Raw genomic sequence first — 24,574 nt, forward strand, 5'->3', positions numbered from 1 at the left:
AGGACACCCAGGGTTACAGTGAGTTTCGGGTCGGCCAGGGAGAGGTATTGAGTGACCCTGTGTGTATGGGGGTGGAGGGAGAGGGAGGCCCTTTGGAGGCTGGAAAGATGGCTCAGCAGTTTAGAGGACTTGCTGCTCTTACAGAGGACCTGGGCCTGATTCTTTTACATATAAAATAAAATGAATAAATGTAGAAAAAAATCATTCACAGGCAAGAACAAACAGTAAAAGCAGTTTCATGTTTACAGAAACCTGCAGGCAAAGTGCAGAGTTCCCACAAACTCCATCCCCCTCCTCCGGTCTCCTCTCTTACTAACATCTGGCATTAGTGTGGCACATTTGTCTCAATTATAAACATATTGCTACATGACCGTTAACGAAGATCCCACTTTACATTAGGGTTCATTCGTGGGAAGACTCCTGAGTCCTGTGGATTTTAACAATGAGCGTGACAACATATATTCCTCACTGAGGCATCATATCTAATATTTCACTCTCCTAAACATCTCTGATTAGGCTCCTGGCCTTTTCCTGTCCCCAGCTTTTTGTCTTCTTCAGGGAGCCAGAGAGCAGCTGGCCTTGCAGAGCGACTTCTCTCAACCGTCAACAGTCTCTCGGGCTTCCTTGAGGCCTTCCAACGCAGCAACAGTAAAGCAACGAATGCAATGAGAAATATCCTGCTCGTCCATGGAAAGCCTTCCTGGGTAGTGTGTGTGTGTGTGTGTGTGTGTGTGTGTGTGTGTGTGTGTGTGTTGGGGGGGGTGACAAATGCCCTTAATCTCAGCTCTCAGAAGGCAGAGGCAGGAGGATCTCTGTTAGTCTGAGGCCAGCCTGGTCTACAAAGTATGTTCCAGAACAGAAAAAAAAAAAAAAAAAAAAAAAAAAAGCCTTCTTGGGTTTCCCTGGTGGCCTATTTTTAATACCACTAAGGTCTTATTCATACTTGTCTGAACAGTTTTTGTATTTATGTGATATACTCCAGTGGTTATCACATAAGCTTTACTCACATTTATATCTAAAGGAATTAATCTAAGATCATTTTGTTATTACTTAACTGACATTCTTCTGGTGTAGGACTCAAGGCAGGAAAATGTATAATATATTTGGTTTTGTGAGTTAAATCTTACCTCCCTTAAACTTGCCCTGTGCTAGGGACAAGGGGCTCTAGAAATAGTTGATCACATCAGTTTAGGTTTGTATTTCATCCTCCATGTTTGTTTAGTCAGCCCAAGCCCAGGAAATGCTAATTAAAATGTGTCTAACGTTTGCAATTTTAAAACAGTTGGGTTTTTTTTTGTTTTGTTTTGTTTTCTCTTGGAGACCTTACAAAAGTGCAGGGTTGGGGGGCGGTTAGAGGCTGCAGCCTGTAAGACGTCTTCAGTCAGAACAGAGGCGCTGTCACAGGCTAAATGCCTTTTTCCTGAAACTGTTAACCTAAAAACACCCATCTGCAAAATAAGGTCTTCTTTTAAGAAACCATTTGGAATAGATACCTGCTGTGTTCAACTACTCTCAGAATGTAACAGGCCAGCATTGTCACCGGGACTGACAGTCATTTTCTCCCCGAAGGCTGAGCTGTGGCTCCCGCCAAGGAGAATAGGGGCACCCCCTCATTACTTCCAACCATCTTGCAAATGTTTGTTCTCAGAATATAATGGCCACTTTGGCTATTCTTTTAAATAAACTGATAGCCACACTGAAGCAGGCAAATTTTTTTTCTCCTCAGAGAGGGTGGATTATTATTACAGGGAACAATGGATTATTATTTGCGGCCCAGGCCTCAAAATAAGCCTTTCTTTGAGACTCGGAGCAAACAAAAGGCGGGCCTTGCAAACTGTGGGCAGGCAGCAGCAGCCCTGGGGAGCTGGGTTCAGAACCAATGACAAGGAACAAGACAGGCCAGTTAACTGGCTCGTGGCAGGAGCATTAGCTTTACACGTTCCTCACTTACTCTGTGTGGTTTGGACACGTTTTTTTTTTCCCTCAGATGGTGAGAACTGCAAGTCCCAGTCTCTGATGTCCACAAACAAAGTTTCCCAGGGATTTTATTAAGTTAGAGCCTTGCCTCGGGGCCCAGCTGCAAAGGGCTCTTTCCTTGAGATGTCCCATGCGGAACTGGGGAAACTAGGGAAGGTCACATAGGCCTGAGATCCCTGCACAGGGCCTGAGCAGGACGCTGAGGGGTAGAAGCCAGCCTGGCCTAGACAGTGAGAAGCTATTTAAAAAAGAAAGCCCGGTGGCAGAGTTTACAGTCAAGAATTCTGAGAAAAACATTAGTCAAACACCGAATAGGTTTTTGGCATCCTAGGTGAGATGATTTCATTACTTAAGGCTGCTGAGGAGAGCAAACAAGTGGCCTTTCATTATGAAACACCTTCCCACCAGTTCTGCACATGTCACTCTCAGAGCCAGGCTAGGAGTTCTACAGTCCCGGTGTCTGACTTCCAACTCTTTTCTCATGAAGAAACCCAAATCAGATCTTCCTGCTCCTCCAATCAAAATGTGACCTTCACGTGGCTTAACCAATGTTAATTTCTGAATCCTAACAGAGTTCGTCCTTGCTCCTTGAAATTTAATCTGGCTCTGGAAGGCTGCTCTCCCTGTTCTCCTCGTCCCCACAAGTCAAAGAGCCCCAGAGTAACCCCTGAGACCCACCTGCACTTCATGGTGCTTTTTGTGACTTCATCTCCCTTCAGAGCTCCTAAAAGTGACGACTCAGAACCCGAGACTGACATCTGTCACATATCTGAAATGCCCAAACCAAACGCCTGATTCCTGACTTGCAGAGCTGTCCTGACTCTTCTTCCTCACAAGGTCCAAAGTTGTCTAGAAAGCACCTTCTCCCTACTTCAAACCACAGTTCGACTCTCTCCAGGCCTCAGTGCTACAGTCCTGGAGGAAGGCAGCACTTCACTCAGAAGACTTCGGTGGCCTCCTAACCAGTGTCTTCACTCCCAGCCCCACCCACTTAACTGCAAGTGTCCCACACAGAGCTCGGAAAGGTTTTGTTGAAAAAAAAAAAAAAAATAGGTAAGATCACATCACTCCTCCATGCAAGCCTTCCAGGGCTCCCTACATGACTCAGAAGCAGGCCAGTTCTCACATTCCCTGAGGCCTTCTCCCCCAGCTCTCCAACCTCATTCAAACATGCTGCTGCGTCCACTCCTCCTGAAGAAGCTAGGAATGTATCTAAGGGTGGAGAGCACCGTGAAGGACAAGCCTGGGACTATCTCAGAAAGCCGGGATGATGAGAGATAAAGGGAAAGTATTGTGTCGAAAGCTCTGCATAGCTCTCTCAGGAGAAAGCCTCGGAGGAAGGAGCCCTTGCTTGAGCCTGCACATGGTTCTACGCAGTAACAGCAGCTAAAGCCCAGCCAGTTTATACCAAGCAACAGTGAAGTGACTCTTGCTTAAACTTTTTTCTTTCTCTCTCTTCTCTCTCTCTCTCTTTCCTTCTTCCGTTGAAAATTCCTTAATTTTTTTTATTCCTGGCACTACTAGTACAATTTACAGGGAAATATACCTGGTGTAATGAAAAGCTACAAAAGAGGAAAGACCTCGGGAGTGCATTAACAAACAGCTGCACATTTCGCAAACTGTGCTACGACAGTCCTAAGCGAGAAGGCTTCCTGGTTAAGCTGCAGTGAGGTTTCTGACCAGGGACCATCGTTCCTTCAGTGGCTGATTTTTACAGTTCCTCTAATGCATTTGGAACAACTGTCTCAAAGTAACCCGCAGCTTCCCTGACAATGCCTCCCTCTCCTCCGTAGCCATTTTCTGCATTTGTTAAACCTTCTACTACCATATCTACCACTTCTGTCACCAGACAGCTGACTCCTTACGGACTCCCTAAGCATCGCCTGATGCCACCCTCATCCGTGGACCCATGCTTTGACTGTTGTTGCCGCTGTAATTTCCAAAGTCGTCAGAGTTCCCATCACCTCCACAGCTATCTCCACCAGTTTCCTCCTTCACGTCCTCCTCCACCATAGCCTCCCCTGCTGCTGTAACCATGACTACCACCACAATCGCTACCATCACCTCCAAATCCACCATCACCACGTCCATGACTCCCCCTGCCGCCACCACCTTCACCACCACAGCCTCCACCTCCGAAGTTTCCACCACGACCAAAACTACCTCCAAAGTCTCCCCCAGAAGCCATACAGTTGCCACATCCACCTCCTCGACCTCTCCGGGATCCAGCAGACTGCATCTCTCGTATGGAAATAGCTGTCTCCCTTCACAATCATGCCCATTGATTGACTTCTCTGGGATTGGCAGACTGCATCTCTTGTTTAGAAACATCCCTTGACAATCATGCCCTTTGACAGCTAGCATTTCTGAACACTTTTATCAACTGTGTCATGATCATCAAAAATTACAAAAGTAAATCCTTTCTTCTTTCTTTTTCTTTTCTTTTTTTTTTTCCTCTCTGCCTGACTTCCAGAACTTGGACGGTTTCAATCTGCCCTACTTTATCAAAGTGTAGTCTCTTAGATTATACTCTTCTATATCTTTTAATACCACCACCAAAATTTTCTTCACTGCTCAACGGGGCACCAGACTTTATAGACTCCTCTCTAGAAAGGGCTGCGTGATTCCACCACAGGCCCAGCCACCCTGTGTGGCCTAGCACACACTGTTGTAGCCACCTCGTTCAACACAAGAGCAAGTCACAAAACCAAAGCGCCTGGAAAGTTTTATTGAGGATCTCTCATCACCACACAATCTATAAATGCTCCTCAGTTCTCAGAATGTTCTTTAAACTATCATCTGCAGTTTCAAAGCTCAGACCACCAATACACAGCTTCCTCAACTACGCTGGTTCCTTTGGATCATGGCCCGCCATTGTGAGACCAGGCTGGCCTCTTTCAACTCTGCGTGTGGTTTCAACGCACTAACGGCAGCTAGACTTCAACCAGCTTTTGCCAAGCACACTGCAACGGTTTCTCTTGCTTCAGCCTCTGTGCAATGGCGGAGTGTAGAAGCCAACGTGCTTTTACACTAGCACACTGCAAGTGTTTCTGACAGGAATGGCACGTTGATAGAAAAGGTCTCTGCTGTGTGAGCAGAGAGAGAAGCTAGAAGGCAGGTCTCCCTCTCAGGCTGCATTCCAAGCAGAGGGTGGTTTCACTGCTTTCTTAAACAATTAGGAATGGCTTGCTTTGTCCTGCCCCCCCCCTTTTAATTATTACAGTAGGAAAACATAGTTAAATTATTGTGGATTCAGACAGCTCAGCTTCAGAGTCATAAAAGAGAGTTCTCAGGGTCTAATTAAAACATCTACACATGCAAATACGAAGAACACCAAGACACAGAAAGGCCTGTGTGCTAAGCTACATTCCAAGCCACCGAAGGCTGGAATCAACAATGTGAAAAAAAATATCAAATAGAGTCTTTTCAGGTGTAGAATTTATAATTATAGGATCATGACAAAAAAAAAAGTGGCTCTTATTCTTAGATGCCCACCAGCTGATGAACGGGTAATGAAATGGGGGGGGCATACACAATGGGACTTGATTCAGCTGTAAAGAACCTGAAATTGTGACATGTCAGGAAATGGGTGGAACTGGAAAACCGGAAGTGAGGCAACCCAGCTCAGAAAGGCAAAGCGTATGTATTCTCTCTTACGTACACATCCTAGCTTCTAATTTTATATATGTGCGTTTAGGTAAAGTGTGTCCAGAACCAAGAAAACGTAAAAGGGCCTGCGAGAGGGAAAAGGAGATTCTTTAAGTTGGGAAGGGAAGGAGAGCAGAACAGATATACAGATATGCTATAAAAACAGAAGGGTTAAGGTAGGGGAAGGCAGATATGGGAGAGGAGAGGATGGTGGGGAAGTCAACCAAAAATAAAGATGTATGAGACAGCCATGTAGAAATCTGACACTTCTCAAAATGAAGGGAAAGTTAAAGCTGCCGGCTGGATAGGTCAGAGGGTGAAAGTGCTTGCTGAATTTGCCTGACAACTCAACTTCCGTACCCAGAGCCCATGGGGGAAGAGAACAGACTCCTGACAGTTGTCCCCTGACTCCCACATGCACGTTACAGCACGCACGCTACTTCATACCAACTTCCATTATGTGTGCAACTTCCATTTATGTGCAACACACATAAACAAATTAAAGCTAAAAACATAAGAGTTAAAAAAAAATAAGGAAAATGACTGTTGCAATGTGTGTTGGCTAGTTTTTTGTCAGTCTGACACCAACTAGAGTTGGGAAGAAGGAACCTCAGCTGAGGAAATTCCTTCTTTAAGCTGGCCTACGAGCTTTTTCTGTGGGGCATTTTCTTGATTAATGATAGATGTGGGAGGGCCCAGGCCACTGTAGGCAGATGGTCCTGGGAGGTCAAGGTAGCTGAATGGAGCCTACAGAGCAAGCCAGGAACCAGAGTTCCTCCATGGCTTCTGCTTTAGTTCCTGCCTTGAGTCTCTGCCCAGACTTCCCTTCGTGGTGGACTGTTTGGTTATGGTATTTATTACAACAAAAGGAGAAAAAGATGAGAGAGAAAAACAAACAAACAAAACAAAACAAAACAAAAACCGGGAAACAGTGTATTAGCTTTAGGAACAAAAACTCTTTAAAAAGTTTTTCCTGTTGACATCAGGGAAAACTATTGTCTACAAATAAAACAAAAATGAGATGAATGAATAAAAAGATTACTATCAAGCGCTCCCAGATTGGTGAACTTCTGAGGCTCACATAAGCTTCCACAGAAACTCAGACAGTAACGGCAAATGGACGCTTCCCCTTGGTTTGACAAGAAGAAAGAAACCTTGCTGAGTTATGCTAGAACTTAAAGGTCAAGAAAACAAACAAATAAACAAACCGGAAAGATCTCTTCAGTATTGTGCCCTAGAGAACTGCATCTTGTCCAAAGTCATCTTTCAGCAGCTAAGAGACACTGACCGTTACAACAAAGAGCATGGAGATGGCCTCAGACTGAAAGACTTGTAGAAAACACTTGACAGATAGAAACACCTGAGCAAGGTCATTTCCAAGAGAAGCAAATGACGCCCACACTTGTGCTTACACTTTGGATGGAGAGTCAGAACATGTTAGAGAAGAACAAAAGGAAAATACAGAGTTTGAGAGGACAAAGAAGCAGAGCTTTCTTTCTGCTGTCTGGCCCGGCAGCTGGGCAGGCTCATGCTGGCAGTCCTTCTAGCGGAGTCTACAGGCGTGTACCACACCACCTGGCCGGAAGAAAGCAAATTCACACACGGTTTGTCTAGCAGTTTGTCCAGGAGGTCATTTCCTGACATGACCTGTTCCAATAGTCTGATTACTTAAAGCAATATGAAGTGAGCGAGGCACCCTTATTATTCTAAATAAATTCAAACTTGTAAAATCACTAGAAATATACTGGATAGCACAGTTGTGACTAAATAAACACTAACAGCCCACGCAGACAATGATCCTGAAACTGTTATTGGTTGAGGAAATCCTCAGTGCCCCAACCAGGTACTTTTCTAATACATTGCTTTGTAAAAATCTTAAACGTGGGCTAAAGAGATGGCTCAGAGGTTAAGAGCACAGGCTTTTTCTCCCAAGTGGTTCTGAGTTCAGTTCCCAGCAACCACATGGTGGCTCACAACCATCTGTAACGAGATCTGGTGCTCTTTTCTGGTGTGCAGGCACACCTGCAGGCAGAATGTTATATAAATAACAAATAAATATTTTTTAAAAACCTCAAATGCTTCAGATGATCGTGTTTACGGTTTCCCTTAACCAGTTCTTTCTTAAGCTTTGTGAAGTTGTCAGAATGTCCTCTTTGGTAAAAGAGTACAACCAGTCCATTTACTTAGGAACTGCTCTCCGGCCTATCTTTTGTTGATTCTGTTGGGACACGTGATGGGCTAATATTATCTCCTAAGACAAGCACTCGTGACCTTTTAAAAGGAAAGAACAAAATACAACAGTAAACACAAGATTATTCAGAATAATGGTTACGGCTGGGCCACGGCCGAGGGGGACAGATTGGAAAGGCCCATGACAACAGCGGCAGAGCTGCAAGTGCCTGGCGCTCATTTTCACATTTACCCCATTAGCTGTGCACTCTCTCTGTCTCAGTCTCTGGCTCTCTCTGCTTTTTTTTTCTTATACATCTTATTTTTCAGAATAAACACTGAAGGAAAGCCAGGCGGTGGTAGCTCAGGCCTTTAATCCCAGCACTTGGGAGGGGGCAGCAGGCAGATCTCTGAGTTCAAGGCCAGCCTGATCTACAGAGTGAGTTCCAGGACAGGCAGGCCTCAACACCTTGTCTGGAAAAACAACAATAACAACAAACAAACAAATGAGAAAAGACATTAGTAAGGGCAGGAATAGCGTTTTTTTTTTTTGTTTTTTGTTTTTTTTAATTCCAAGATGTTCCCAGTCAAAAAATTCAGTAGTGTTCACTGTGCCTGCGCAATCTGGCGGGGGGTTAGACGGCAGAGCCAGCTTGATCACGTCAGTAGGGACTGCTCAGGTACAGGGCTGCTTGGCTGCTGTTGGTGGCCAGAGACCATGCGGAGCTCAAGCGGGTTCTCCTATGAGTCAGGGTTGCTATTTTGGATCTCTTAGCTGAATGACACAAAGTTAGGGACGGCTACAATAATGTACTCCATTCAGTGAGCCTGAAATACTCATCAAGTGAACTTTTCACTCATCAGGAACACACGCCTCTGCACTCTTGTCTGAAATTCTGCTTCAGGCCTCAATCTCAAAGTAAATTCCTTCCCCCACCCCGGTGCTCCCTGGACAGCCTGTCCTTCCCTTGTCACTCCTCCCATCACGCTCTGCAGAAAGGACAGCTGTCTGTGGCCACCGGTGGGCAAAGGGCTGGCTCGGCAATGCTCACCAATATATCCTCGTTACCTGACTAATGCCTGGTGCTCTCTCAATGTGCTCAGGGTTCAGGGTTTAAATGCAGGGGGTGGGGAGGGAGGAGGAGGATGAAATTAAAGAACTAAGGAAAGAAAAAAAAACATCAAAGTCCTATTTTGCTTCACGATAAAGAATTCAAGATTTTCGAGTCATAGTGGCACACACCTTTCATCTTGGCATTCGGAAGGCAGAGACAGGCAGATCTCTGAATTCGAGGTGAGCCTGGTCTACAGACTGAGAACAACCACAGCTCTGTTACACAGAGAAACCCTGTCTCCAAAAACAAAAAACAAACATACATCCTAGATTTAAAACATCATCACAGAAAGGGTCTACAGAGACGACTCAGGGTAAAGTCTGCTGGCCGACACAACCCCGAAGGGGGCGTCCTCAGGGCTCCTCCAAAGGGAGTTTATATGTTGAGATTTCAGTTGAGGAGAAACTTCCATGTGCTTGTGGAAGCAGACAGGATTCCCCAGTCTCTCAGACTCAGCTCCTTCCACTCACATGCATGTCCAGCTGCCTACATCTCTATCTTGAACTTTTTTTTTTTTTTTTTTTTACCAACAAAGATGGTTCTGTTGCTGAACTGAGAAATATTCAAAAGGTCCTGAATCAGGCCAGTCACTGCGCCGATCACTTGACTATCTGGCCTGGCGTTGCTTCTCTGCCTCTCTCTGTGTGGACTGTCTCTGTCTCCTGTGACTGAGCGCTTTTTTTCTCAGCTGACCATTCATTCTTACGAGCCCACCCTGGACCTGACAGCCTTGTGGAGACACACAGACATCTACAGTGCATCCATCCCCTGCCCCAGAGCACGTGCGTGTAGGATCCAAACGTCCTCAGTTCTTGGCAAGCAGGTGAAAACACGACCCTGTGGTAAATCAGATCATCTTCCTTCTGGGGGGTTGTACCTTAACACCCTATGTTGAAGCTCTGATGGCCTGACCAATGGAGAGCTCACTTCATCCTTCCCGAGTGCAGGAACATGCACAGAACTTCTCTTTAAGCAAAAGATCGCTGTGTCTGAAACTGCGTGAACTCTGAAATCTTAGAAGATTTACGGTATGTCCAAGGATGTGGGGAAACAAAGCCAGCCCACACCAGAAAGTCACTGTAGTGACTGGAGAGTCACTGTGCTCTCTTCTGGAGAGACAGAGAAAAGGCCACCCTTATCTACCCAGCCAGTTCAAGGTCAAAGCCAAGGAGGGCATTCCTCAAAAAAAAAAAAAAACAAAACCGCAAAATAAATAAGTTAGCGGTGCTCATTTAAACTACTAGAAAACTTTGAAACTATGTGTATGTGCTCATAATGGCGGCCCTACCCCCAGACACACTAGAAGTGGACACTACCGTAAGCTCTAGAGTCCTAGGGTTCCAGCGATGTCCCAGGACAGGTCCAGCAGGCTCAACAGCCTTCTCCAAGGCCCCACTCTGGTGGGGGTGTTGGTAACACCGGAGCCTGTGGGCAGGTGTGTGGCTGCGGGAGGTTCTGAATACCTGCACCTTCCTCTGTCTTGCTGTGCCACCCCAACAGCCCTCAAAACCAAAGTTCGCTTAAAAAACCTCGGGGCAGGAGAGATGGCTGGTGCCTAAGAGTGTTTGGTACTCCTCCAGAGCACCTGAATTTGATTCTAAGCACCCAAGTTATTCGGCTTGCAAATGTAACTCCAGCTCCAGGGACTCTAATGCCTTCTTCTGGCTTCCTCGAGCATCTGCACACACACGGTGTAAACACACAGACACAGATATAGACAAAAGCTGCAAGGCTTGCAGCTAGGCATGAGTTCAAGGTCACCCTCATCTACCCAGCCAGTTCAAGGCCAGGCATGGAAACATGAAACCCAGTCTCAAATCAACTAGGAAAAGAATACAAATAAAATATTCATACATGGGTCTACCCTCTCCCCTCAGACATTCTGATTTAACTGTTACGAAGTGTGTACCAAGGCATTCAAATCTTTAAACGCCCAAGGGTCTGAGACCACTCTCTGGCACACCAAAGAAGTCAGGACTTAACTGGTGATGATGTCCTTTCACAGTAAGACCGGGCCTGCGGTAGATGAAGCCAGTTTTGCTGGCATTTCAATAAGGTTCAGACATAGTAAGGTTCACTGGTAAAATAAATGTTATAAACCTGCACACACACACACACACACACACACACACACACAAAACCAGTAACAAAATCTAGTTCACATTGTCTCCAAAGTCCATATATTTATCTCTCTCTATATATAGATATCTATATATATCTATATCTATATATAGATATCTACAGATTATATATAGATATCTATATATAATCTATAAATAGATATAGATTAGATATATAGATACCTCTCTATAGATATCTATATCTATATATCTATATATCTAATCTATATCTATCTATAGATATCTATATAGATAAACAATGCAAAGAAACACTGTGTCCTCTCTAGTGCTGTGATAGCTGGCAGCTGTGTCTACTGCTGATATTCTTGGGCCAATTTCAATTAAATTTGATTCAAATATAAATTTGTTCATGCCAGTCTCTTATTTAAAACACAATTTAAAAATGCCATCTTTGGCCAGGCAGTCCAGGTGCACCTGATCCCAACAGTGGGGAGGCAGAGGCAAGTTTGAGGCCAGCCTGGTCTACAGGGCAAGTTCCCAGACAGCCAGGGTTATACAGAGAAACCCTGTCTCAGGAGAACAAAACAAAAGGAAAGAAAAAAAAAAGTGCCACCAACCCTCAGCACGACACTGATGTCCTTTCAAAACCAGGGCCCCATCCAGGCCTTCCGCCTGAGGTGCCACACAGGTGAGCTGGAGCCGTTTGTTCTCACTTCTCCCTCTTCCTTCCTTTGCACATGTGACACCTACTTTTCTCGGCCCAGAAGCAGGCCAGTCTCCATTAAAGCCCAGCCTTCCAGGGTTCCATCTGACAAGACTGGGCAAGAGGCCTCTGATTTGATCAGCTCTGCCCTGCTACTCAGTACTTCTCATACGATACCTCATGGCTGCAATCTACTGAACCTTTACCTTCCAGAGAAAGACAAACCCTTTTTGATTATTGGTACCGCAGCAGACTTGAGCCCCCCAGATGGATTCTCACTTTCTTAAAAAAAAAAAAAAAACAACAAAAAAACAAAAACTTAAAAAAAAAAGTCTACTTTTTTGTTTGTTTCTTTGTTTGATGTTTTTGAGACAGGGTCTTATAATATAGCTCTACCTGACCTAGAACTAGCTTTGCAGACCAGGCCGACCTCGAACTCAGAGATCTGCTTGCCTCTGCCTCCAGAGTGCCACCATGTCCGACTAAAGATATATTTTTTCTATGTGTATGTCTACAAGTGTGATGTGTATATGCCTCAGGCATGCAGGTTCCCATGGAGGCCAGAAGAGGGTGTTGGAGTACTTGAAGCAGGAGTTACGAGAGGTTGTGAGTCACCTAAATGTGGGTGTTGGGAACCAAACTCAGGTCCTCTGGAAAAGCAGCCAGCTCTCAGCCACTGAGCCATCTTCCTAGCTCCCTGGACACACGACTCCTTGATAGTCTTTATGTCCTGGTACCCAGTGCACTCCCAGTTCCGTTTAAAAGGGAATGACAGCACCAGACATGGCGGTAATCTCAGCAGTATGGAGGCAGAGGCACCAGGACTGCGAGCTCAAAGCCAGAAGGGCAGTGAAATCCGGACCACTCCAAGCTGCATACTGAGATTTTTATCTTAATAAAAAAAGAAAACACACATACAATTTAAAATGGAGTAGGCTATCCTTAATGGTAGAACACTTGCTTAGCATGCACAAGACAACCATTACTAGTATAAAGAAAACAGACCAAAACAAACACAAGTCAAACATACAAAAAAACACAGCAAGAACAGACAGCTAACAGATGATCTTTTGTGATTCCTCTACAAGGATACTATGGCTACTCAAACACGTAAGTACTCATTTTGAACTAAAATAAAGAAACCAACCACCCTTAAGTCACACCTTCTCTAGCTTGTACAAAAACCTGGTGAATGTCTCCAGGATCAATTTACTACAGCGAGGAAGAGTTTGGATGCAAACGCTCACACTTGGAGTGGGAAGTAAAAGAGGAAAGAGACAGAACATCTGTGTCCCCTTCCTGTTATGTAGCACGGCTTCGTCAGAGTAGACAGGAAGGTTGTCAACAAAACAGGTCCCAGGCAGCTCATTCGCTGGACAGTGCTGGGCTCTGCAGAGACACAGCTGGTGGACACAACACATGGGTGTGGACATTCTTGAGAGTCAGGTGTGGTGCCACACACCTGCGATCCCAGCACTCGGGAGGCTGAGACAGGAGGATGACCACAAGTTTAAAGTAAATTCTAGTCTGGCGAGAGTTACACAGAAAAAAAAAAAAAAAAAGGTTAGGTACGCATATTATGCAGGGAAACAGCCTTTGTAACAGGGATGGGACTGTCCTGAGTGTGAGTTATTTATTGGGTTTGCCTCCATTTCTTTATATTCCAACCAAACCATCACCCTGATATACAATATAGAGCACACACAGTTAAGGCCAAAGTCTGCAAAACTACGGCGGTGAGGACATGCTTTATGAAAGTGCACTTTGCCCAGAACGTCAGAAAGACTCAAGGTAGACCACAGCGCATCCTGCAGAAACAGCGTCTACATTGTGGACGACACAGATCTGTAGGGTCTGAGCGCAGGAAGACTAAGGGGTTTTAAACAGGGCAATATGGTCCGAGTGGGCTTTTGGCTGGGACAGGACGTTACACAGAAAAAAGAAGAGAGACTCGAAATAAACTTTTCTAAGGATTCTTTAAAATGCTGTTTCTACCCTCCAAATAGACAAGTAAAAAACTCCCAGAGGCAGAAACTGATCTCAAATCATCTAAAAATGATATAACGAAGAAAATCAAGTTATTTACATATATACAGCTACAAATACCTTAGCTAGGTTTTATGTGTATAAGTGCTTGCCTTCAAGTATGCTCGTGAACTGCCTGTGTGCCTGGTACCCACAGAGGCTAGAAGAGGGCATCACATCCCTCTTGGAACTTGACTAACACTGTTGTCAGCCACTGTGTGTATGCTGGGAACTAAACCAGGTCCTCCAAAGGCTCTTAACAACTGAGCTGTGCCTATAGCACAAGGGATTTTTCTCCTCCCCCACCTTTTATTTTAAGAAAACAACAACTACGCATGCCTAATTTCTTTGAAAGAACTAATAAGAAGAAATTCTAGAGCATGCAGAAGGCAGAGACAACCAAATCTCTGTGAGTTCAAAGCCAGCCTGATCTTTATAGTGAGTTCCCTACATAGTGAAAGCCTGTCTCCAAACTAAGGGGGAGAAATGAATGCTATGTTTTAGCAAATGCCTGCTACATGCTCTTGAAGCTTTATTTTCAAATACCATGGCCACTTGGACGGCAATCTTACCAAACATTTACTCAGTTTCGAAATATCCCGGGGTGGGGCGCCACAAGGATGTAAAGTGAATAAAATAAATAAATGAGAAAAAAATGAAAATCCATTCCTCACAGGATGGCTCCTTACATAGCAGGAAATGATGGTCACTTTAGTGAGGAGCAACATGGCACCAGAAATAGAAAGAGGAGCCAGCGTCTTCTGGTGGCCTGCGTGGACAACAGTGTCACTCCTGTTGCATTCCTGCCAAACGCAAAGCCTGAGTCACCAGACAGATGGGGGTAGGGTCGAGGTACAATATAGCTGGATGCTCTAGTTTATATTTAAAGATACTGGTGTGGATTTAAAAGGGGAGAGGGGAGTGATCCCGACTCAAGGTGACCAGAGAGGCAGGCACTGCCATGCGATAAGGGATAATCTTAGAGGAACAGGCAGTGGGCATGGTGGGGCACGTCTCTGATCCCAGCAGAGGCAGGCAGGTCTCTGGGCCTGGTCTACAAAGTGAGTTCCAGAACGGCCAGGGCTATGCAGGGAAACCCTGATTTGAAAAAAAAAAAAAAACAATACTCATCTCCTGATTATAATGACACTGTGGTGATACAAAGAAAAAGTGTCTTTGGAGAATGTGCAATGTACTTGGGGGCAGGAATCATCATTTCTGAGGGAGGAAGAGGAGAGAGATATTAACATTTGAGCAATCAGGGTGAGCACAGACATTATCCCTTGCATTTTTCTGCAACTTCTTACGTCTGAAATTATAACACAGTGAATATGAACGAGAAAAATAATAGTGTTTTATTCACTCCTGCAGACATCTCAACTACTATAATTCAGCGCTGCATCTGTGGCCTCAAGCGGGGCGATGAGCCCCACCCAGAAACACCCCACTCTGAGACTCAGCCTTCATGAGTGCTCTGACTGCTTAGCCTTCAGACCAGGCCAGCTGCCCTGGGTCGCCACCAGCCTCAGCGGCTCTAGCCTGCCTCCTAATGAAGTGCTCCCATGGCTTACAGGCCCTACAGCCCTGTCTGGCTCGAGTTCCTCTTACAAATGAAAATACTCTGGGCCAGAAGGATGACCTGGTGAAGGTGTGCGGACCATCCTCAACAAAATCGGGATGTAATTCCAGTGCATAGAAGAAGCGGAGTCTCCCATGGAAGAGCTATGTTGGGAGTTACATGACATGGACATGGATGACAGGTAAAGGAGCTTCATCCCTGGAACCCACGTGGAACATGAAGACTCCTGTAAGCTGTGCTCTTTCCTCCACAAGCACGCCACAGCACTAGTGTGTGCGTGCACGTGCGAGCACACGCTCAATTAAAAAAAAATTCTTACAATTTTAAAAACACACACACCACATTTAAAAAAATCTTAGGTGTCCCATTCCCCCCACTGTACTCCCAGACAGGTTTCTCTGTGTAGTCTTGGCTGTCCTGGACTCACAGAGTGCTGAGATCACAGACGTGCGCCACCACATCTGGGTATAAAAATCTTAGTAACCTGATGCAATGCGCTTTGTCCAGCTGGTTTTTGCTTCCTGTGGGCTTTGTCGCTGACTGCTATCCAGTGGCCAGAAGTCACTGAGGACCAGTAATGGGCTGTGTACTTCAGGATTTTCACAGAACTTCCTCCCCGCTTAACAAAGAAAGCCACACCCACATTGTTTCAGACTCGGATGTTTTACCACCTACAGCGTGGCTGCCTGTATTGATCAAAGTGTAGCTTATTACTCTTTGTGAGTTTTACAGACAACAACACAACCACGGGTGAAAGAACACGTACTGTGAATTACGAGGCACAGTCACTTTGGGGCACAACATTCATCCAAGACTTCCCCAGACACTGCCAGGGAACTGTGTCTTCTGCTTCCCGACACTATAAAAGCTCAGCGAAAAGAAACCTTTCTCAATTCCTCGGGGCCATTCTCCCAGGAGATGAGCACTCACCAGAGGCCTCTAGAGGGCAAGAAGTGTCAGAACAACCACGCCTGTCCAATCACCAAGTGTGATGCAAAGTTATTTGAGCAGTGCACAAAACAAGAATAAACAGTCTCTTACAGAAGAATCACGTCTCCAGACTGGATAGCTCAGGAACCTTTGAGAAAGCTAACATGAAACTCTCTAAGACACACTGCCGTTTAAAAAATAATTTTCAAATTCATATACTCATCTGAATTTTCAAAAAGAAATGTTTAAGCCTTGGCTAAGATAGTACCATAGCATCATTAAAATAAAAAATAAAGAAGCTCTCTCTCTATATATGTGTCTGTCCGTCTGTCTGTCTGTGTCAGAGGTTAATGTAAGGGATCTTCTTCAACAGATCTTTATATTATTTTTGAGGCTGGAACTTGCCAGACTCAGCCAAACCGGCTGGCCAGACAGCCCCAGAGATTCTCCTGCCTCTACCTCCCGACTGGGCACCTCAGTACTGGCTCTTACGATGGGGCTGCTGGCAGAATCCAGGTTTGTACTTGGGTGACAAGGACTTAACTGACCTTCCTAGCCATCTCCCTAGCCCAGTAAGAAAGTTCTTTAATGCTGGTAAAACAATCCCCAAGATAGATTATTAAACAAGCAAACAACAAAAGCAAAATGTAAACATACTCTTATACAAAATTTAACTCAAATAGATCAGGCTTAAATATAAGAGGCAAACCTATACAACCTTAAAGAAAACACTGGAATTAACCGCGGTGCATTGTATTGGTCAGTGGATGGTTTCACAGACACCAAAAGCAGAAGCATATAAGATGGTAAATTAGATTTAATAAAAATTAAAACTTGTGTGCTTCAAACGCTCAAGAAATTGAGACAAGAACTTACTAATAGAGTATATTTGCCAGCTGTGTCTAACTTAGTGAGCTGTAGGTCAGAGAGACACCCTGCCTCTAAAGCAAGGGTGGCGTGTGACTGGAGGGCTGCTCAGGGGTTAGGAGCACTGGCTGCTCTGGCAGAGGACCAGTTCCTCACACCCACATGAAGTCTTACAACTGCCTGTAACTCCAGTTGTAGGAAATCTGACACCCTCTTCTGGCTTCCTCAGATACTATAGAGGCATAGCACACTGGCATACATGCAGGAAAAATACACACAAAAAACAAAAATAAATGTTTTAAAATTAAGTAAAAACAACCAAAGTATTTTAGATAGTGCCTGAGGAATGATGTCTGAGTTTGCCCTTTGGCCTATACCTATACACACACATTTCTGGCCGGGGGGGGGGGGGAGGAGGAGTGGAGAATGGGGCACAGAAGGTGGGGGAGATTGAGGGGCAGTATGCTTTCCCGTTTTTGGATTTCCTTAGGAACCTGCCCTAGCCAGGCACGGTGGCACACAGCCTGTAATCTCAGCACTCAGGAGGCAGAGGCAGACGGATCTCTATGATTTGCGGCCAGCCTGGTCTACAAAGCGAGTCCAGGACAGCCAAGGCTACACAGAGAAACCCTGTCTCGATAAAGAAAAAAAAAAAAAAAAAAAAAAAAAAAAAAGAGCCTGCCCTGCTCCCAAAGATTTCTGAACTTTTTCATACCTTCCTGAAGTAAATATGATGTCATCAGCTCCTGAATCAAATTTTGCAAGCCTCTATTTCACAAAATCAAAACAAATAAATTCCCAAACACAAGTACATTAAATATGTTGCATAAAAATAATCTTCAAGCTACTTACAAACGGTACCTAATAAACAAATGAATCTGCATCACAGATTTGGTTCCACCCCAAGATATCTCAGTATATGCTTTATGCACATATTTCAAAGTTAAAAAGAAATCTGAAACACTGCAGCGGGAATTATGGTGTGTTTAAAAGTGTAGTTATGTGACGTAAACATATTTTTGTTTTAACCCCACAGCAGCAGACTTTTTGCCTCATGCACGCTCTGGCAGGGGGTTATTTCTGCCAGCCGAAGTTAGTTTAATTCTGGGGACTCTAAAGAGGGTATAAAAAGACCAGAGCCCCGAAAGAGGCAATGTGGCTGTTCCTCCTGCTGCTTCCCGCTCCTGCTGGTTTGTCAAATGGCGGAGAGAAAAGAGACAAGATGCTGGAGATATCCTGACTAGACAAAGATTGGACTTGCCAAAGGAATTCAAAACCCCTAATCAGCAGGAAGTAGTCTAGAAGGATACCAACGTCCTCTTTCCCTACTAGCCTGTCTCTTCTACCTGGTGCTGGGGTGTTGGAAGGAATTGGGGTTGAGAAGGGTGATGGATATAAGAACCCAAATAAAGAAGCATTTAAAAAAATGCCTACAAAATGCTATTGGTCCTGTCATTTTAAAAAAGTGACTGGGCCTGCCTCATTTGGTTATTTCAGGACTGAAATTGTTTGCAAAGGGCTCAAAATGGTACTTATTTACCTGTGATGAAAAAGTCTGTAGCTGCAAGAACATATATATTAGACAGACTTACGCCCAAAGGAAATTACTTATCAAGAGACATTAGCAGGTGAGAGAACAAAGTTAGAACAGTCAGGATACATACACATTAACCTGCAGCGGGGGAAACTCATTACTTTGTACCCTAACATAAAAAAATTAACAAAAGGCACACTGGTTCTCTTTTCTCTGAACAATTACCAGTGTTAGCAATGAGAGTAAAACCTTGGTTCCACTTAGTTTATGTACATTACTTATCTGTCCAAATAGTCTCTAAGCACTGAAGGACTTAGGCATCCTCAGTCTTCCACTATACCCCGGGACTTTTGCTAGTCTGAGGCTTGTGAGACCCTAGTTCGGTGTTTCCCAATCCATGGGTCGTGACCCCCTAGCAGGTCAATGAACATTTTCACAGTGGTCACCCGAGACCATCTGAAAACAGTTATTTGCATTGCAATTCATAAGAGTAGCAAATTACAGTTACAAAGTAGTGATGAAAATGATTTTCAGGCTGAGGGTGACAGCGTGAGGAAGGGTGAGAACCACTTCCCCGGTTACATGCCTGTGCGGCCATACAGTGCCTCACACAGGCCAAGGTTCCCACGGTGGTTCTGTGCAGAGGAAGCCAGCAGAGCTGAGACCACCCGGCCCCTCTTCTCAACATGCTTGCTTGTGGGAGCTCCATGGCAGGGGGGAGTTCACTGCTGACTGTCCAGGATTAGAAGGTGTGCTCCTGGCGCTTTCTTTCTTGGCCTCCCCCTGGTATTGCTGGAGTAAACACGGGGGGGGGGGGTGTGCTGCAAACAAAGCAGACAAACTAGAGGCTAAAGGGAAGAATCGGGAAAGAAAGATAAAGGCGAATAAAAGATCCGCGATGGAAACATCAAATTCCAAGACCTCCAGACGACAAGACTTAATTATTAAATGGAGGCCAGACACTTCTGGAGAAATTTTGCTGAGACCCGGAGCTTAGAGGTATAGCTAAGGGGAACTGTGGGGTCCGAGGTCGGGTTTCTTAACAAGACAAACTCTACAGCACGTCTGTACTGCACAACAGTAAGAAAGATCTGACTGCAGCAGCAGAGGCGAGAGCGGACGCGAGGCGATGGACGAAGGCAGTGGAGTTCCCCAGCAGACTTGAGGCACTGCCAGGTGCATACAAGGAAGGGCCAGAAGGCCTGGGAAGGGAAGAGCATTTGCCAGGAAATGAGTCCAACAATGGGCTGCGGAGAGCTGGAGAGGGAGAGAAACAGCCAGGAAGCGGCTAACGCACAGAAGGGGGGGTGTGGTGGTGAGGGAGCAACCACAGCCCTCAAGAGCTCCAGTAACTTGCTGTGGGCTTGGGAGGCGGCACTGAAGAGCAGGGTGACATTCTGCACTTGGTACATTTTTTAGTAATGGTGCCGGAGACATAAGGAGGGAGAGGGAGGGGCTGGAGAGATGGCTCAGCAGTTAAGAGCGCTTGAGTGATCTTCCAGAGGTCCTGAGTTCAAGTCCCAGAAACCACACGGTGGCTCACAACTGGCTGTAAGGAGATCTGATTCCCCATTAATGTGCATGAATACAGAGCGCTCTTGTACATAAAATACATGAATGAAGGAGGGGGAGGGGATAGAAGGCCAGAAGAGTAAGAAACAGGCTGAGGCTGGGCATGACCTCAGAGACACAGGGACTTCCTGTAAGGCAAGGATCATCCAGGGGAATAGCCCACAGGGAAATGACAAACAGAAGGTAAATTGGGAGAAAGTGATGCAAAAGTCGTCACCCTCAGGCAGATGTCACTTCCCAGGACCCGTGGGTCGTGTGGAGTGTCAGGGCAATGTTTATGTTTTCTTAGGAGAGCAGTACCATTCAATTTTTAGACCTCAATTTCAACATTTGTTTACAGTAAATTATCTGCGTACCTTACAAGTTTAGAAAGCTTTTAACTATGATTTTAAAAATTCACATCAACTGTGCTTGCTCATACTAGTAATCTCAGCATTTAGGAGGCTAACACAGGAGGATTACTGTGAGTTCAAGGCCAGGTTGAGTCTGAAGCCAGTCTGGGCTACATAGTGTGTGAGGTCCTGTCTCAAACAAATACATATAAGTAAATTAAATAAAAGGTTAAAAACTCAAAAGTTCCTTCACTTAAAACTTCAGGTGCCAGGCCTGAAGGTGGCACACACCTTTAATCCCAGTGCTTGGGAGGCAGAGGCAGGCAGCCGTCTATGAGCTGGAAGTCAGCCTGGTCTACAAAGTGAGTCCAGGACAGCCAGGGCTACATAGAGACACCCTGTCTCGAAAAACAAAGAAACAAACATTTCAGGTAACAAACTTCAACTTGCAGATGACGTCATGCCACCTGTGCCACTCAATGAAGGCACTCAGCAAACACTTACTGAGTTCCTGTCCGGTCGCAGGCACTTCCCTAGGCTTTTCGGTGGGAATCTTTCTAAAATAAGCCCTCTGCTCGAGTAAGAGCCGAAGACAGGAGACGTCACTCACTGGTGGACCTAAGCCAGGACAGTACCTGAGGAGCTTTGCTCCCGGGTATGCAGGTTTTGTGCTCTAAAACCACAGGTGGGGTGGGCAAGCTTACTGGCGGTCAGCAGGTTGTTAAGCGTAACTGCCCAGGGTTTCAGCTACCTTTCCAGGTCACTATGTTTCAGGTAGCAAGTGAAGTCATGCTTGGCGACTAGGCAGTACAAGCAGTGCTTTAGGTAAATCACTAAATCATCAGGATCTAATAGTTGTTCTTTTCTGCCTTATTCTCCTTCAGCCCTGGTGGTGAGTCATATCATCATCAGTGGAAAAGCCAAGAGACAATAAACATGAAAAAATGAAATAATCTCCAGGAGACAGAATATGAACCAGAGAAATAGGGCTGAGTGTGGTGTAATGGGGTCAGTAGGCTTGTAAACAATTTTGCTCCCAGCAGGCATGACTGCTGGCTGTGCACACGGGCATTTTTGTGTACTCTGACTTCTCAGTCCAATATTCCTCCCATTTAACATTAGTCTAAACATGAGGACGTACACAGCACTGATGCGACTGTTAAGCGGGGAAGGGGAAGGAGAAGAGGGGCGGGGAAACATGATTACAGAATGGACAGCCCTGGTCATTTGTAGATTAATCTACTTTCTCAACGGCAAGCCTCTGCCCTGGAAAGCTAAAGCCCCAGAGAAGAGCCCACTCAAGTTTCAAGGCTGTACCTCCATCTCTACGATGTAACCATCAGCAACAACTAACAAGTTTCAAGGCTGTACCTCCATCTCTACAATGTAACCTCAGCAGCCGCAGCCACCGTTGTTGGACCACCTTGCTGGAGAGACTTACAATGAGGGTCAACGGTGGGTGAGCCCACCGCCTGAGCTGGACCACTTAGACCTGCACATGCCTCTTGCCCTTTATTTAAACTTCAAACGTTCAGGATTCTGGGGATGGGCTGGAGTTGGGTCACTGGATCTCTCTCTTCCCAACATGGCTATACTGAATATAGCTTCATTTTCTACATTAAAAACAAAACCAAACCTTTTGGTTTCACTGTTCTGACATCTCAAGAACTGGGCATCCTAGGGTAACGCCTGTCACCCCAAGTTCCGTCACAGTTTCAAATACTCAACATCTAAGAAGTGCTTATGGACATTTGCTCAGGAACTGGACAGAACTTGAGAAGCTGCTCCTGAAGGGTACACTGGTGTGGTCCTGTAGTCCCAGGTGTCTGGAGGCACAGGCAGGACCGCTTGAGCCTACGAGCCGAAGGCCAGTCTAGGCAGCATGGTGAAAAATAATCTCAAAAGCACAAAGGTCAGTGTGGTGTACACCTTTAGTCCAGCACTTGGGAGGGGGAGGCAGGAAGATGTCCAGTTCCAGACCAGTCTGCAATACATGGAGAGAGTCTGGCTGCCTCCAAAGAACTTTCTGTAAAAGATGAACCCTTACACGCAGGATCTTCAAATCATCCCAGATTGGCCTCGAATTCATGGCAACCTTCCTGTCCCGACCCCTCAAGCCCTGGGATTTCAGGTGTAAGACAGCACACCTGGCTTCTAAAAATAAAGATTGCTTTATTTTATGCCAGAGCAGGCGACATTTCATTCGTAACACCAACGTTCCTGCCTCTGCTGCTTTTAACACCCTGAATTCAAGGTCACTCTGTCCTTTCTTAACAGCAATGTCTGACATAACACAGTTCAGCCCACAAGAGTTCTGGCAAGAGGGAGTTTGGGTCTATTTTATCCTTCTTTGCTTAAACACGAATACAAGCCATACCAATACAAAAACAAACAGCAGGCAAAACACCTTTTCTTTTTCCTTAGGAGAAAGAGGAAAACACAGAACAGATCCCATCTGATACAGACAAAGCGAATCTTTGTCCATTTTCACATTTATACTAGGTTAAATGAAAGCTGGTAATCTAACAGAATCTCACCTATATTTCTGGTTCCAGAGACTACCACATTAAGAACTTTTACACGGCTGGCCGCAATGGTGCACGCCTGTAATCCCAGCACTCAGGGAGGCAGAGGCAGGCTGATCTCTGTGAGTTTGTGGCCAGCCTGGTCTACAAAGTGAGTCCAGGACAGCCACGGCTACACAGAGAAACCCTGTCTCAAAAAAAAATAAAAAATAAAAAAGAGAGACCTTTAACACTAAAGATACTGAGTAATGGGCACTGAACAAATTATATTTTGCACAACAAAAGAAATGGGGCGGGGAGGAATCCCCTGTGTTTTCTCAGCAGTTCGTCCTCTCTGTAACCACTACTTAACCGAATTTGGAGACAGAAACAAGTACTCGCTTCGAACGACAGACACACACACACACACACACACACACACACAAAGTTCTGGGGCAGACACCACTTGAGGCGCCTCATAAAACAACTCATCCAATTCACATAAACCAAGCCGGAGCCTTTATAAAAAACTTTGGTCTAGTTATTTGGTAAGGGGCCGGGAAGGGTGCTTTTTAAATCAAAGTAAAAACATGCTTTGTAAATGTTCTACGTCTTGTCAAATTATGGTACCTATGCTTGGCATCGGTATGAATTCGACTCAAACTTTCTAAGCCTTTGCATTTTAGTCCAGAAGTAACATAAATTTCTTCTCTGTGATTTGCAGACCGCAGGGGTGAGAAAAATGAGATTCTGAGTTTTCTATCACGGAGGCTTACGAATGCGTATGTGCACATTCGAAACAGATATTACCAGGTAAAAGGAAAACACTGGCTTAAACAAGGAAATAAACCAACAAAGGCCCCAACAGATGAAAAATCCTGCAACCTTCCGCCATCTCCCAAAGGTGGAAAGAACCCCAATTCCAGAGCCGGACTCCCGGGAGACCCCGAACGACCCAGTCACCAGGAGGCGACGGCAGGGGACTGAGCGCGAGTGGGCTCCTGCGTGTGGCCCCCAGGGAACTGCAAGATAGGGACCCCCCCCCTCCACGCAAAGGGATCCAAAGAAAGAGGCTCCTCGGCCGCCGGCCGCGCTCCCCGGGCGGCGCGCCCGGGCCCCTGAGCGCGCAGGCCGCGCCCCCTCCCCTCCGCGGCGCCCCGAGCGCGCGCGCGGCCGCCGAGCCCCCGCCCGACCCCGGCCCGGCCCGGCATCACTCACACAGCCCGAGCACCGCGGCCAGCACCGACCACAGCCAGCGCCGGCGAGCCGGGGCGGCGATCAGTGCCACGGCTCCGAGGGCCTCTGCCATCCTGCTCCCGCCGCTCCGCTCCGCCGGCTCCCCGCTGCGGTCGGCTCGACCTCACGACTCCGAGTCGCGGCTGCGGGCGCCAGGACACCTCCGCGCCACCGCTCCCCGCTCCCGGCCCCTGCAGCCAGCCGCCAGCCCTCCGCCCAGCCGCAGGCCCCACCCCCGGGCCCGCCCCTCTGCCCGCTCATTGGTTCACCGCGCATCCCGTGAGAGGAACCATTGGACGACG

General features: G+C 46.0%; 1 protein-coding gene across 4 annotated transcripts in view; it reads right to left on the reverse strand.

Moving 5' to 3' along the window:
* The window catches only part of Mpzl1 (myelin protein zero like 1), a 40,667-nt gene extending 16,178 nt beyond the window's left edge, over nt 1-24,489 (reverse strand). For 2 of the 4 annotated variants that reach the window (XM_021658259.2, XM_021658258.2), the window contains exon 1: nt 24,255-24,488. In XM_021658259.2, the coding sequence (XP_021513934.1) occupies nt 24,255-24,345 (91 nt within the window). In that variant the 5' untranslated portion in view covers nt 24,346-24,488. Of the gene's footprint in view, nt 1-4,140; nt 4,280-24,254 lie in introns of those variants that run through there. The other 2 variants (XM_021658260.2, XM_060364604.1) reach the window with 2 other exon arrangements.
* Between the last annotated feature and the right edge of the window lie 85 nt (nt 24,490-24,574).

This window comes from Meriones unguiculatus, chromosome 11 (genome assembly GCF_030254825.1).
Source record: "Meriones unguiculatus strain TT.TT164.6M chromosome 11, Bangor_MerUng_6.1, whole genome shotgun sequence".
Lineage (NCBI taxonomy): Eukaryota > Metazoa > Chordata > Mammalia > Rodentia > Muridae > Meriones > Meriones unguiculatus.